General features: G+C 39.4%; 1 protein-coding gene across 1 annotated transcript; it reads left to right on the top strand.

The window, feature by feature from the left end:
* Window positions 1-4,011: 4,011 nt before the first annotated feature.
* ccdc47 (coiled-coil domain containing 47) lies at window positions 4,012-13,979 on the top strand. Its single transcript, XM_080904178.1, has 13 exons — window positions 4,012-4,169; window positions 6,643-6,935; window positions 7,034-7,135; window positions 10,640-10,814; window positions 10,920-11,041; window positions 11,128-11,193; window positions 11,309-11,410; window positions 11,591-11,701; window positions 11,829-11,914; window positions 11,988-12,046; window positions 12,146-12,255; window positions 12,329-12,496; window positions 13,359-13,979. The coding sequence occupies exons 1-13, from the start codon at window positions 4,118-4,120 to the stop codon at window positions 13,437-13,439; spliced, it is 1,527 nt and encodes a 508-aa protein (XP_080760304.1). The 5' UTR covers window positions 4,012-4,117; the 3' UTR covers window positions 13,440-13,979.
* Window positions 13,980-16,169: the final 2,190 nt, after the last annotated feature.

Below are 16,169 nucleotides of genomic sequence, written 5' to 3'. Positions count from 1 at the left end.
GTGACAACTCCTCCACAGTAGCAGGTGGGATTTTTCTTTTTTGAGGACGGCTCCTTTTACCTTTCAATACGGATGGTCTGTTTATGTTTTGATCAAGAGCCTTTTTTTGGGCAGCTGAAGAGAAGTCCATCTTATGGCCAACCACTGACTGTATCCTGGTCATATTACCCAGCAAAACCCAGTATGCAGGTTCATCTGTAACAGTCCTTGTGCCACAGATCAACACTGTTGCTTCTACATTAAACAGAAGAGCAGGGACATGGGTGCAAGTCTCCGCGACTCCGGCCTTACAGGTGCAGTGGGCGGCTTCAACCTTCCCTGTGATGCTCACAATGACCCATGGCTGCAATGCTGGTTCATGAAGTCTTTGAGAGTGCAGGACCTGAAACACACACAGACAAAGTTAATTTAAAGACAAGAACTATGAGCCATGGCTGACATAAATGTGTTTTATCTACTTTATCATAAATGTGACAAAGTGTTTAGAAAGTTAGCACATACATATAATTTTTCATTTCTTTATGTGCCCATCTATAGAACGCTGCATGTTATAGTGTAAATCTGCCTGTTCTCTGTCAGAAACCTGCCTGCAGAAAATGAACCTAAAGTATGTAATGTGTAATGTCATCACTTTAGAGATGGAGAAAGCATAAAGTGACAATTATGAATCACTTAATATGATAAGGAGATTCTGCAGGTCATTAATCAATGTATAAAATTAAAATAATATGTATTTTTAGTGACACAAGATACAAATATGGAAGCAAGATGTATAATTAGAATTATTTATAATCCAATCGTTCAGTCTGACGTCACTAGCCGTGTCTGGGCCTAAACTCTGCTGCAGGTCCATATATCAAACGATCACAAAAACTGTCTAAAGTCTTTCATCTTTAATAAAATGATCAGCGTTCTGCTCTACCAGGTGTAACAATTGAGTTTAACATCCAGGCATCCATGAAAACGGAATTTATGACATTTAACGGAGTTGGAAGTTAGCAGGGAGTTAGCTCGCTAGCTTCTATCTAAATACAATATAGCATGTCCTGACTGCGGGGTTTTGGAAACAAATTAAAACGTACAGCTCTGTTATCACTTCCAGCATAAATGAAGACAGAAAACTAAACAGCAGTGACGTTTGTAGGGCTACTGAAGTTGGGCTAGCTGGTATATAATGATGTGCTACGTGACCGCTAGCGACACAGCTATGTTAGCATAATATAAACAAGCTAACTTTTTTCCCACTCGATATAAGTTAACGTGAGTGTTCTCGGTGGTCAGGAACAAAGGTAATCGCATGGCAGGATGCTGATTGGCCAATGTCATGTCAGTCACAAATTTAACTATCCAATTGCAGAACTGCAGGTCCTTGAAGGGTAATACAGTTTGAATGAAGCTGGAGGATCTCTATGTAAATATCCGACAGAAGCTAGGTCCCGTAACTTTCAGTAGCTGTTGAAAAGATAAAGTCGTGGTATATCAGTGTTTAGAAATACCATTATTACTTTAGGATTAGTTTAACACAAAGTCAGGGCTGACCCGGGACCATTGCTGTGAGCCACAGTGCGCAGCATAAAGGTCCTTTCACATAGGACGCAGGATGTGCTGCTAATGCTAACTGCTAACTAAAAGCCAAGGATCCAGAATTTGTTGCGCTGGCTGCTGAGCTCTGTGGGTTTTTGCAGCAGCTCTACCTGTACTAGATGCACCAGCTCCTTGTCGTTTCTATCTCTAACTTTGTCCTCTAAAAGAGTTTCTGGGTTTTTTTGCTGGTTCTTCAAATATTCAATAAAAACATGTTAATTCATAACGGAGAAAGCGTTGTAACTATCCCCACTAGTGAAGACTGTCATTTCCACAATACTGCCCCCCTAGGTCCGCAGCGCTGTTAAAAAGGCTCTGGAGGTCCCTGTATTAAGCACGTAAACCTGTGACACAAAAATCACCAAACTGAGACCACCACAGACTGTTTTCCTTCGTGGTGATGAAGGAAAATGCTGGGCTGGCATCTATGGCGTTATTTTTGTGCCACTATTCTGAGCGCACGTAAAGAAAAGTGAGCGCACATAGAAAATTTTTGCAGGTGCAAGTATTGCATTTTGAGGAGAAATTTATTTTGAGCGAAGAAAAGCTAAATTTGAGTGAACAGAATTCATTGCTGCGTGCAAAAATGTATTTCAGTGTTTGCTATTATCCATACACATACACAATAGCAGCCCCTCTCGCTCAGTTTTTGCACTTGCTCGCAATGTGTTGCTTGCATAAGTGCTCTAACGTTTTCGGAGATAGATAGGCATCTAAAAGGGCATTTATTCCCTTCAAGGACCTGAAGCTCCATAAAGCACCCCTCCAATAGTCCTGATTTTGAACTGTTGTAGTCCTGTTTTAATTCCAGATCAGTTCTGGGTCTGGTTGAATTAGGGCTTAGTCCGCATGTCTTGATACAGCCCCGACTTTGTTCTGCCTTGCTGCTTTATTAAAAAACTAGTTTAAGGTGTCCTATATATGTGATATATATTCTTCTCCATATGAAGTCATTCTTTTTTGAACAAAACTCAAAACAGAGCCAATCTTTCAGTCATTTCTAAGCACCCCCCGGCTGGGGCGCCAAAGTAATACCATAAAATAACAGAAAATAACTTTCTCATAAAAATACAGTTATTTTCAGTGATGAAAATAGAGTTTGTTGCACTAATTTTACATGGGATTTTGCCTTTTCCGAGTGCTTTTAGACATTAAATTAGGAACATTTTAATGTGATTAAACAATGAAATTACCTATAAGCAAGGTCAATGAATGTGGCAATATGAATAATAATGCTTAAATTTGCAGAAATATACAGTTAACAGTTGGGTTAAATAACATTATTTGATGTAAAAAGTTGTATATTCAATTATATTTGAATATATCTACATTATACAGCACAAAATAATTTGATTTATCTTTTAAAATGTGTCAAAAAACTAGAGAATGGCTTCATAATTATAACTTCATAACTTTCAGTTTGAATTAAGTGTGCTCCCTGTAAGATTGTGGGTTTTATCTGTCACAAAACACCCAAAGAACCCTTATTAAACAAAACCCCTGATTATAATTACATTAAGATTATGTTAATTCTTGATTATGTTGTGTCTGAGCAGTTTGTAGATGTTTATTTTACTTATAAGACAAGAGACATTGCTTCAATCATTAACATGGATTTTATTGACAAAAAGATAACCCTTCCTGGAACAATCCAAGAACAACTAACACTTATGTATAAACAAAGGCAAGTAGAAAAAAGAATGTAATGCAAACGCACATTTGAGCACATAAGAAGGGGACGATGCCACCTCGAACGTTCATCTGCCTCCCCACATCTGGAGCAACGAAAAGGGATATATTTGAGGCACAAAACCTGCAGGTTTAGAAGTAGCTCTAGCTTTCTGAAAGTCTCACATTCAGGGCTGCTGCTGGCAATTTGGGTTCCCTTGGAGAAATTTGCAAAGTAACCATATGCAAAGAACAACTCGAGTAAAACAAAAGCCTCATTGTTATGTTGATTATACTTAACTGATAAGTATTGATATGTTGTAAGTTGTCACTTTAACACAAACTTTTACCAAAATAACTGAACGAATGGGACTGTGTTTCGACGACTGTAAATTAAAGGAGTATTTTTTTTAAACTAGTCTTTTTAGGTACAAAAGCCTGCATGCAAATATAAATTACGCTTGCCATATTATCTGAGGATCTGATGTTTTTATGTTTTATATTATATATTTTATGCTTATATATCTATTTGTTTATTTGATTTACTTTTTTATCGTTTAGAAATAAGAGCGTTTTATTGAATCCGTTAAGATTGACGGTAAACGAGAAATATCGTTAAGATTAACATGTGGTGTATGACAACTCAGGTTTTAAGTGTAACTGTAGTTGCGCGCTGTGTCCGCCAGGGAGCGGCAGTGTCGATAGACCTTAATGTAGACATGCAAACACTTCCGGTTTTAACAATCAAAATAAAAGTTTCATTTTGGAAATGTACAGAAACAAATCCACCACATCCGGTCGCGATACTTTAATTTTGAAAGGTTTTTCTTGATTTTCAGGTGTACCGTCACCACAAGGGCAGTTCATGCTATTTAATCTACACGAGCACTACTTTTACCGTCACAGGTCGACTTCAGGTGAGCTGTTTATTCACTAGTTTATGATAAGTGGGCTTATTTTAAACGTAAAGGAAGTTTTGTTTTCCTCAAATCGTAAGCGGTGTTGTTAGAGACGTGCTGTCATGCTAGTTAGCTACCGTTAGCATGCTAATGTCAGATTTGCTAGCGGTTAATGAGTGAGTGAAAGCTGGGCGGCGGGGGGGATGGGTTGGGTGATATTGATACTGTTTATGCTTTAATTATATAGCCATTACTAGATAAGGCCGCATTTATAGTTTTAACACAAATGTCACTAAAAAGTCAAAGACTTAAATCTCTGTTTTAGCTGTTAGCGAGTGTTTAGCAGAGATTGGGTCGGTGGCTAAAAGTTACTTGAGCTAAAGAAAGCTCATAGGATTGAAGCTGCTTAAGTTACTCCCGGCTGGCATGTGTGTCTACAGACGTCTGAAGGTGTAGTTTTATAAGTTTTCTTTAATGATAAAGCGGAGATGCGACAATTAAAGGTACTTTTTTTCATTAGTCCTTTCTGGTTTCTGTCGCTATACTGGGAGCGCTTCCTCTTTGGGAATTTGTCACCTTAATATCCCACTGTGTGACGAGATTAAACTTCCTTAGAGTTTAATCTCAAAGAAAGATGGTGGTTTTAGATTAATACTTCAGTCTTTGGGTTAAAGATCTGCTAAACGTAAGACGCATATGTAAGTTCCTGTGGTCAAGTGTTGCTGAATCCTAGTAAGTTAGTGGATCTTTTTCTGCTTATCTTGTATTTTTGTTGTTGTTGGAGCTCTGTCTTTGGCATCATTAACTTGATGAACTATACACTCGCCAATAATTACTTTACCACACCTGTCCAAAAATATTGTTCTTTATAATATGTTGTTATATGCAGTTATTAATTTTTAATGTACAGTACAACAACCACATAAATATTTAATGTCCGATCTCATCGATATAGTTCTCAAACACGCTGGTCATAAAGAATGACATTTCCATACCAGATTGGGGTGCCAGTGGAAACTGCGTTACTGTTGGCTGAAAACAAAGGAAGAGGAGAGAGGGAAGGAATATTAGGAGACTGCAAGAGAAGGAAAGGCAGGACTGTAGATGTGAGAGTAGGGACTTGACTGGTTCATAGATGTAGTGAAGGGGGCAGATGTCAACCCCTAAAGGGAGTAGCCAAAAGAAGTATGACCCTTGTCTCTTAGTGGGTGTGGATGGGGATGGTCCTAGGTGGTTATAATTAGTGTTATGGTTTTATTTTCTATGCTTCAGTATGTCTGTCTTTATATCTTAACTCTAAAGTTCTCAAGTAAGTGGCCTTATGTTCTTCTGTTGGGTGGAGTAAGAGAAAGAGAGAGTTAAAATTTTTAGTATCCGGTTGAGGATATGGTACACTTTGAGGTTGTAAAATTTCCCTAAAGCCACAGTTCAGTTTATTTCTCACAGAGAAAGAATTAAAAAAACAAAAACAAAATCAGGTTATCTCTTTTGTGTAAATCATTCACGGCGGACAGAACTGTGCAAATGACTTATTTTATTTTGTTGTTGTTTGCTTGGAAACCAGCATATTTACATAGCAGTAGATATCAGGGGGAAGATTTCTTTCTTTTGCATGTTTCCACATGAAAAATCAAATCTGTCCTGAGAACCAGCTCCATGCATAACATCAAGCTATCCTTAAGAGTAAACCAGCATTATTACTTATAAGCGTATCACTAATAAAGCTCTGACACTGCATGTTAAAAGTATAGCACTGTAAGTGTAGTTAGTGATGTATGGAGCTTACAGTTTTTGGGTTTTGTGTTGATGCTAAACAGTCTTCTGCCTGAGTGGAGGGCAGGGTGTCATAACAGTTTATAGGCTGGGTCAGTGGGTGGGTGGGATCCCTCATAATACAGACCATGAAGGGGAGGGAGCTACAAATGATCTGGGCAGCTTCCACTATGCTCTGCAGCGGCTTCTTCTCAGCAGCATACCAGGTGGTGATGGGGTGTTGAGGCCAACCTGCCTCAGCCTCTTGAGGAAATGAAGTCACTGGTAGGCGTCCCTAATGATGCTGCAGGTGCTACTGTTCCACGTCAATTCCCTGGAAATGTGTTCTCAGATGTATTTGAAGCTGTGGACTGTTTCTACAGCTCCTCCTCTGATGAAAAGGGAGATGGAGTATTGCTCCTCTTCCTGAAGTCCAAGACCAACTTCCTTATCTTCCCCACATTGATGCAGAGGTTGTGCTTCCCACACCCATCTATTATATCTTTCACATCCTGCAGATATCATTCTTTTCTACATTAACAAAGGATTTTGCGTATAAAAGTTTGGCTTTTCACCAGAACTGGTTTTATAAAATGGACAATGATTAAAGAAAAATGCACAGATTTCTGTTAAATGAAGTTACACAATACTCTGAGTATTTACAAATAAGGTGACATAAGTGGCTTTAATGTTAACCCTTATTTTCCTGTTTGTCGCATCAACATTCTCTCTGATGCAGGTCCCACCATGCAAAGCCTCTATCTCCTCCTGATACCTGCTCTGCTGCTCCTCTTGGCCATCCCCGTCTCCAGGGGGCGTTACAATGATGATTTTGACGATGGAGAGGACCTAGCAGACTTCGATGACAATGACTTTGCCGAGTTTGAGGACATGACCGATGATTCAGCAGCTGAAGCAGAAACCGCCCCTCCGCCTCGGGCTTCACCATCCTTGCAGCCGGATGAGGATGAAGATGAAGCCACAGTGGAGCTGGAGGATGGACAGGATGGTTTTGAAGACCCAGACACACAGGTTCATTACCTTCTAACTCTTTACGTCTCAGTATTTGAACACAGTTTTCATACTAAATCATGTTTGTTTTGATTTATTTTGTTTTCGTATTTTACTAGGATCAAGATATATACAGCAAATATGACCAGGAGGAGTTTGAGGGGATTGGAGACATGGAGAAGACTGGACACTCCATGAAAGACCCCCTGATAATCCACACGGTAAGCCGGGCTTACTGCTGAAATCTCCTAAAAAGCAAGTCTGGCATAGTGAGTGGAGCATTCCTAATCCTTAAATATACTTTGCATGTTTGTGAGTCCACTTACTCCTGAGAAATAGGACTGTGAGTGCAAGGGTCCATGCAGATCACTAATTTGACCACACATAAATTCTCCATTTATATGTGGAGAGTTTACATTATTGTGCAACAGCTTGACATGCTCTCCAGTAGGGATGGGTACCGGTGTCAGAACCGGTGCCATCATGGCACCGGTTCTGACATAAACGGTAGTAACCAGACCGAAAAGCAGCGCACATTTCGGTGCTTTATTTCGGTGCTTTTTTTTCCTGAGCTGTGATACACTTCTAGCCAATCATTTTACGTTTCCGAGGATAGTAGGCGGGGCCAGGTACGTAAGTTCTGTTAGAGCAGAGCTACAGATTAAAAATGTCCAAGGCGAAGCGGTCAAAAGTCTGGCTGTACTTCACAGCAAAATATGCAAACTCAGCAGCCTGCAACAAGTGCTTTAAGCTGATACTGTGATACTGTCAAAGGAGGTAACACCAAGAATCCGATTAAACAGCTGGCGATGCATAGCGGTTTTTTTTAAAAGCCGAGAAATGCGCTGTATTTGGTAGCTTGCTGCGAGACCTCACACCGAGCACGTTGGGTGGGTTGCCAGTTATCGGACCCGGAGCAACATCCCCCAAAAACCCGAAGAATAGAGTCCTGGCCCCTAGCCCTGCCAGTGTAGCAGAAATGATGACGGATGATGATGGCAGCAGCAGCCGTTCTTCTCTGCATGAGTAGCTTAATGTTGTTCGTGTGTAATTTACGTTGAGTAGGCTAACCACGTTATTACATTAATGCATGTAAGGTGAACTAGCAAACATCATCATAGCTACATGCGGCTGTCTTCTTGTTTGATGGCAGATACTCCCTTCACCCTGGCCAAAAAGGCTAAAATGACCAAAGAAAAAGTGGGAAACAGCTAAACATGAGAGGTTTTGGACAAAGTTTGTGTTTTTTCCATTGTTTAAGCACTGCTTCCAGCCAAGAGTGATGCCATATATGCCACATGGCTGCAGAAAAGGCACACATTGTTATCTTTTTACAAAAAAAAACAGCTGAACATGAGAGGTTTTTGGACAAAGTTTGTGTTCTCCATTCTTTAAGCACCGGTTCGAGCACCGTTTAAGCACCGGCACCGTTTCAAAAGTACCGATTTGGCACCGGTATCGGATAAAACCTAAACGATACCCATCCCTACTCTCCAGTCTGTGGACTTCAAGCAGACTTCAAACAAGTAAAATGGGGATGATGACTTGGATATCTATTGCTAGTCATATAAGTGAAGTGTCCAAATGAATGCATAGATGAAAGAGAACTCTGCCTAGATGTGGTGTAGCAAAACCTTCCACAGGGGAACTTGTTCTGCCATCAATACTAATCAATGATCATTATCATATGTTAAAAAACAAAAACACTAAACATGATGTCTTATAATACAGAAAGATCAGCAGTTCAGAAAAGGTTTATGCCAGTCATAAAACTCGGTCAATCCTAAAGACACAGACATCAACTTTAATAATCCCACACTGAGGGAATTTACATGATACAGCAGCACAAAGAAGAAAGAAAAATCAATATTATACGTTTAGAAATGGAAAGAAACGACTGTGTACAAATTAAAAAATAAAAAAAGCCAAAATACTGCACAAGAGTAATTTGTACTGTATATTAAAGGTTGCTTTATCCAGTAAAATACACTCAGATTTTATTTTTATGTGTACATAAAGTGCAGTGGGAGTGATGGTGTATACACTCATACAGTCCCGATCAAAAGTTTAAGGCCACTTGAAAAATGTGGAAAAAAAACATATTTTGTATTGTTGGATCTTAACAAGGTTCCAAGTAGAGCTTCAGCATCCAACACGAAGAAATGGGAGTGAGACTAAACTTTTTTTTTTTCGAGAGTGCAATTTATTGAAAACAACTCTTAAACTGAAACAGGCTGTTTTACAGCTGATCAAAAGTTTAGGACCACATGCCTTTAAAAGGCCAAATCTGTGCAAAAAATGTGGATTCATTGTAATTTTCTGTCAGGTAGTCACTGTCATGACGTTCTGATGGCAAAGGCAAAAAACTTTACCTTTTGAATGTGGATTGTTTTTAAATTATTATTATTTTTTTTACATTTTTCAAGTTGGTCTTAAACTTTTGATCTGGACTGAGTTTTAGCACACGTAACACACCCTATTATGTGTGTGAATTGTACCATCTAACTACTGTCAGGAGGAAGGAGCTATGGTGCTCTGTCCTACACAATGGCTGTAACCATTTAATGCTCAAGGAGCTGCTCAGGGCCTCCACATTCTCATGCAGGGGGAGAGAGAGGAGCTGTACATCGACCATAATCCTCCTCTCACCACCTCTATGGAGTCTGGGGGACTGGGCAGGACAGAGCTTGCCCTCCTCATCAGTCTATTGAGTAAAATAGTCTCAGAGTTGCACTGATTTGAGCTAGATTACTAAGTTAGTCAGACTGATACCCTGGCTGTTATTCACCTGTTTCATACACAGTAGTGTCTGTGTATGTCTGCAAAGGAATGACCGATCTCAGAAATGTCAAACCAGGTTTGGGGTTATTTAGAAACAGTACAGTCATTCCAGAACAAAAGTAGCAACCTGTAATATCCCTATTATGTTACAGTCAAAAAGAAATCAACCAAGTTTTCAACCTGAAGATTGTTTTTGTTTTTAAAAATTGCCATTGTTTAATAGTTCAGAACATCTTAAAAAAACAAACACAAACTTCAGTAATTCAGGGCAAAAATCACATTTAATCATTATTTTAATAAACAAGCCTCATGTAGTTATTGAACTAAAAAATTAAATTTAAAGTTTAAGGATAGATTAATTTAAATAAAACATGTACGGCTGAACAAGTGGATGTGTTGGAAGACACAAGGTCATTCTGTAATCATTAGGCTCAGACTAGCAAGTGTTTTTTGACTGTAAACCAGTCTTTCCAGGGCTGCAGTCAGTCCCCCGCTGGCCCACAGCATGCCTGTGGGTGTAGATGGGGGCAACAAGAGCCCCAGGCAGCAATGAACTAATCCACCTAGGGAAGAACAGCACAACATCACTGGGGAAACAAAAGCAACAACCAAATGGCACAATGTATTAGCAAACAGCTGCAGGCTAATAATGATCCTAAGGAAGGACCACCTGCAAAAACCTTTGACTCACTTCAAGATCAGTGAGGCTTCCAGGTACTTTTAGGAGTCATTTTGTAGTGAAGTGTAATAAACCTTTAATTTAAAATCTTCTAATTTTATTAAAGATGCTGTTAAATGTTTACATTAAAAACAAGGATAATAAAAACAGGCCTTAGAGTGAGAAATTATAAATTAATCTTTATTGTCTTTTTTTTTTTTTTCTTTAAATTTAATCTTCATTCCTGACTGAGCTGCCATACTCTTGGCTGTTTGCTTCTCTGCAGGTTCCTGCACATCTCCAGAACAGCTGGGAGAGTTACTACATGGAGATCCTGATGGTGACGGGCCTGCTGGCCTATATCATGAACTACATCATTGGAAAGAACAAAAACAGTCGCCTGGCTCAGGCCTGGTTTAACTCGCACAGGGAGCTTCTTGAAAGCAACTTTGCACTAGTGGGTGAGTTCTTTCCACACTGCCAGAAAGATGACTCAACAGGCTAGATCTGCTTCCTTGTATTTAGTGTTAATGGTTAGCATGAGGTTAACTGTTGACACTTTGTAGGTGATGATGGCACCAGTAAAGAAGCGGTAAGCACTGGGAAGCTGAACCAGGAAAATGAGCACATCTACAACCTCTGGTGCTCTGGACGTGTGTGCTGTGAAGGCATGCTGATCCAACTCAAGGTGTGGGCAATGTGTTCTGATATACAAGTATGAGTATTAGATATATGTATGCTACATGTATCTCATGTTTTTATTGTCTTTTAAAGTTTCTTAAGAGGCAGGACCTGCTTAACGTTTTGGCCAGGATGATGAGGCCCGCCTGTGACCAAGTGGTACGTTTTCACTTTTTCTTTTCTCTCCGCTGTATATTGCTGCAGATACACTTTCTAACCAGCCGCATCTGTGGGTTGGTTTTTGTTGTTATTTTGTTTTGGGTTTTTTTTGCAGCAAGTCAAAGTGACTCTTAATGATGAGGACATGGATACTTTTGTATTTGCTGTGGGCACCAAGAAGGCCACGGCCCGGCTTCAGAAGGAGATGCAGGACTTGGTGAGTTTCCTCCTCAAATTGGACATGCAATTTTGAAATTCACTGTTTTTATGCAAATACTGACTTGTGTAGTCTGGATTTTTTGAATTTTTACCAGCTATGCATTAATATTAAAATAAAAGCCTTGTTTTTATGTATTCCTTTATTTTTTTATTTTATTTTTTATCTCTTTTATCTCAGAGTGAGTTCTGTGGTGATAAGCCAAAGTCTGGAGCCAAGTATGGGCTCCCAGACTCCCTGGCTATTCTTAGTGAGATGGGCGAGGTTACGGATGGTGTGATGGACAACAAGGTGAAGTCTGGCTCTCATATCAAAGCAGTGTCATAAAAGAGACTGAATATTCTGAGAATACTCTCTTTAAATCTGTTGCTGTCATTAAAACTCTGTGTTGCCTCCCTTTTTTTTTTTGTCATTTAAGATGGTACATTATATCACCAATCATGCTGATAAGATTGAGTCCATCCATTTCTCGGACCAATTTTCTGGTCCAAAAATTATGCAAGAGTAAGTAATCATTTACTTTTTCAGATTATAGTTAAGAATTTCTGTCTACTGATGGATTTATTTGATGCTTCAGGGAGGGTCAGCCCTTAAAGCTGCCTGAGACCAAGAAGACACTGCTGTTTACATTTAATGGTGAGCATGTCATTTCTGCTACTGTCTTGGACATCGTCATTAAACCTAATTTGATTTCACTGGTGTTTATTTTAATATATTTTATGTTTTTATATTCAGTGCCTGGCATGGGCAACACCTCTCCCAAAGACATGGACGCTCTGCTTCCTCTCATGAACATGGTGATCTACAGCATCGATAAAGTCAAGAAGCTTCGTCTGAACAGAGAGGTGTGTACAGTGCACCCACTATTGCAGTGTTTTAATGTTTTAGCTTCTTTTTTAATCATTCTTGTATGTTTAGGGCAAACAGAAAGCTGATAAAAACCGTGCCCGTGTGGAAGAGAACTTCCTGAAGCAGACTCACGCTCAGCGTCAGGAGGCAGCCCAAACACGGCGGGAGGAGAAGAAGAGAGCAGAGAAGGAGAGGATCATGAATGAAGAGGACCCTGAGAGACAACGTCGTCTGGAGGTCTGCAACAAGAACTTTTCAGACTGAATACACTCAAAATGATATGATATGGTATGCAGTAAATGTGCTGATGGCTTTAGCTAAAAGAAAAAGAAAAACTGACCAAACATGGTAAAATCCACTAGTAAGTGAGTAACTAAAATATTTATATACCACTTTTCATAGACAAAAAACACACAAAGTGCCGGACACAATTAAAAGACAATATCAACAGAGAACCATGTTTTAAAAAAAGAACTTAAAAAACATAAATGAAGACCGTGAGAAGAAGACTCCACAGAGTCAGATAAACAGAGCTGGAGTGGTAATCTGCTCCAAAGCCTTGGTGGCACAGACGGAAAAAAGCTCTGTACAAGGGAAAACTAATAGATTTTGCGCTTGGGAGCAAAGACAATAAGCAGCAGTGTGACAAGAAGTCTGGACCTTGTCCATTTGGTGTTCTGGTATGCAAGTGTGATTAAAAAGCATGACCTAATGACTGGTTGCAACATCTTTTCAAACTAACTGTCTGTTATTGTAAATCAGATTGGTGAAAGTTTGGAAATAACAGCAATCTGAGTGATTGCAGTTAGCCTGAGTTTGAGATGGGTTGCCTCCCATCAGGCAACATCTGCAATCAAAAGTGGCCAGAGGTTGAGGGAGTTTCATGATCAGCAATTGACTGCTGCAAGTCCATCTCTGAATGCAATCGGCTTTGAATATCTTTTAGATATCTTCAGTTCAAGTGACTAATATTATCAGTTATAATGTACATTGATGGTGTTGGGGTGTCACAACACTTTTAATTAAGACACTTATACCTTAGCAAGACAACAAGTGTGCAAAATCTGCAAAATTCAACTCTCTCATGTGACATTTTCAGGAAGCTGCCCAGCGGCGTGAGCAGAAGAAGATTGAGAAGAAGCAGATGAAGATGAAGCAGATCAAAGTCAAAGCCATGTGAAACATCACCACAGGGATGAGGATACAAGCACACATAAAAGCAGTGCTCAGCTCAGACCGTTTTCTTCCAGCTTGTCTCACCACGTCCACAGCTCTTCCTTACAAGTCGCTCAAAGCTTCAAACAGACGTTCTGCACCTCTGGATGTGTCGAGCTTAGCTGTTTGTATCACCACCTGCTCCATGTCAGTGGCTAAATCTTAAAGACTGTGAGTGAATATGAGGACTTTTTTTCACCATTGAATCTGTCACCACTTCTCACGTCAAGATTTTTCCCTGAATTTCATGAACGTTGCGTAGCTCAGTGAGCTTTTTAACCTTAGTTTGCAGGGAAGGAATACGCTATTTGGTAATACTCAGACACATTTTTTTAAAGGAATAAAAGGATTGCTGTGGTTTCATTGGATATATATTAGCATTAATATAATAAATGATACTGTCAAGGACGTTTTAATTTATATATGCAATGTGGTTGATTTCTTGCAAGTTGTTTCTAATCTTTATCTGAGCAAAAAATAAAATGTACTGGAGTCTGTTGGAAAACTTTGTTTTTAATGGTAAATGACAAGGCAGCTGGTTATGGGTGTTAGTGTGGTGTGTGTGGGTAATAAAATAGTCTCTCAATATTAAATTGATATACTTCTTTGGGTGGTAGTTGTTGAAAGAGTGAAGGAATAAAATGGGCACCAGAATACGGGTGGGGCTTAGTGCTAAATTTAACTAGTAGACTCTGTCAGCAGTCTGAGCTACATTTGGTAACATCGGCATGGTCGTGTCTTAACAGGCTGAAATATTATAGTCCTGTGAGGCTGGAAGTCATTTGTAATCATGAAGGTGTTTAATAGTTTACTGAATCTGGAGAAATGAAGTGCAGAAATGGACTTGTCATTTTGTCAGCTAAAATAATTTAATCCTTGTCTTTGGTAAAATGTTAGTTCCTTTTTTTTTTCTTTTTTTTTTTTTAAAGTGTGACAGTCCCAGATGTTTGTTTAATGAACTCCCCTCTCTGGTTAAAGTAACAGAAGGCACTTGTTAGTATTATTGGCAGTTTATTGCTGCCCTTCTTTTAAAGGTGAACTAGAACTACATCAATTTACTAAATATACAATTCAGCAGCACAAACCAGTTCTTACATACTTTGACAGGTGAGTTCTTTTTCATCTCGAATAAATCAGAGAGATAATAGATACTCGTCACACTCTAACACAAAGTCGGTTAAACTTCAGGCAATTGATCTGTCCAGTTAGAAAGCTAGAACCAAAATGAATCCATTTCACCTGCTTTGGGACATTAAAAGTGACAACTGATGCAATGGAGAGTCAACAACCTTTGTGTGACTCTGCCAACCTGGCACAGTCACACAAAGGTTCTGGTTCTTGTAGCAGTCTCAAGAGGTTAGAGGGGCATCAGCCCAGCAGCAGGAATAATATCTGCTCCTTTTTCCATAGAGAATCAGAGGGATCCCTACCAGAACTCTGGAAAATGCCCTCCAGCCTGGTTCATGTTTGTGACTGGACTCTGAACCTGGCTCCATGGTGGTGACATGAGGTCCTACTAAAAGATCCTGGTATCTTTTAGTAAGATCTGCAATCACAGTTGTGCCCCATGCAGCTTGATAGATTCACCACTGGCACCCTGTTCTTTACACAGATGAGAACAAGCTCATGCTAAGCACCTTGGTGTGTTCAAGTGACGGAGTCTAGGAACACCATGGCAAATGTTATGCTGTCCCCAACAACATGGATTTGCAACAGTTTATTCTTCATAACCGGACAGATTGATATCCCTGCAGTGTAACCAACTTGGTGTTAATCAACTTATTTAATAAATTATGGAATTTCCTATCCAAAATGTCTTAAGACCAACTTTATTGTCACACTATTCAACATTACAAGGCAGGTACTCCAGACGGAGCTTATAAGCATATTTTACATCTGGTTAATTATTGAACTAGGGACAAAAATCTTGAGTGCCCACCTTGAAGCTTTGGAGATTGTTTAGATCTTCTGTGCCTAAGGTCAGTCCGAATTATTTGAATTTCATGGTTTGTAGCTTATTTACAGCAAGTTGCAGCATCAATATTCCAAGTTGTGCCCACTGGCTGCTGTTCTATCAGAGATGACTTCATGATAAGGAAATCCCATCATTGCTTCTCCTACTTTAGATAACGAAAAAGGATTTCAAACTCCTGGCTGGGATGCTCAGGGACTTCTATTCTTACACTATAGAAAGCATCCTTAGTCGGAGCATCACGACGTTGATGGTGGCCCTTAGGAGTGTAGTTACTTCAGTCAAGAGAATGAGGCAGAACTTTTACCTTCAAGCCGCGAGACTGCTAAATGAGACTGCAACTCACACACTGCCTATCTGATACTCAGCTACTCAACTGATAGCTGTTAACCAGCTATCTAACACAATGGGGGGGGGTGCTGATTGGAATACTTCTCTATTTCTCTTTCTTTTGTACAGCCAGTCTGGCACTTAAGCACTTCACTACACATTATAGATGTGTAATTGTGTATGTGGCAAGTAATTAAATTCTTCAAGATGTAGCGGTATAAATACACTTAATATGTTGAAATAAATTCCTTTAAAGTGTTCACTACAAGTATAATATGAGCCTTGAAAGATTTTAATATACAATAAATTATATTTGACAGTAATTTTGAGGTAGGTTTGCTTATCAGCCGCTAGAGGGACCTTTGGCCATTTTTTATACTTGCGAATGTAGGA

The sequence above is a fragment of the Rhamphochromis sp. 'chilingali' genome, assembly GCF_963969265.1.
Source record: "Rhamphochromis sp. 'chilingali' genome assembly, chromosome: 15".
NCBI classification, from domain to species: Eukaryota; Metazoa; Chordata; class Actinopteri; order Cichliformes; family Cichlidae; genus Rhamphochromis; species Rhamphochromis sp. 'chilingali'.
This window is presented reverse-complemented; position numbering and strand designations above follow the sequence as displayed.

What these genes read in the sequence shown, in the direction of transcription:
- ccdc47 (XM_080904178.1), top strand. Translation starts at nt 4,118, where the DNA reads ATGCTATTTAATCTACACGAGCACTACTTTTACCGTCACAGGTCGACT. An exon ending in AAGCAACTTTGCACTAGTGG is followed by an intron (nt 10,815 to 10,919) that starts GTGAGTTCTTTC and finishes GACACTTTGTAG; the next exon opens with GTGATGATGGCACCAGTAAA. An exon ending in ATGGTGTGATGGACAACAAG is followed by an intron (nt 11,702 to 11,828) that starts GTGAAGTCTGGC and finishes TTGTCATTTAAG; the next exon opens with ATGGTACATTATATCACCAA.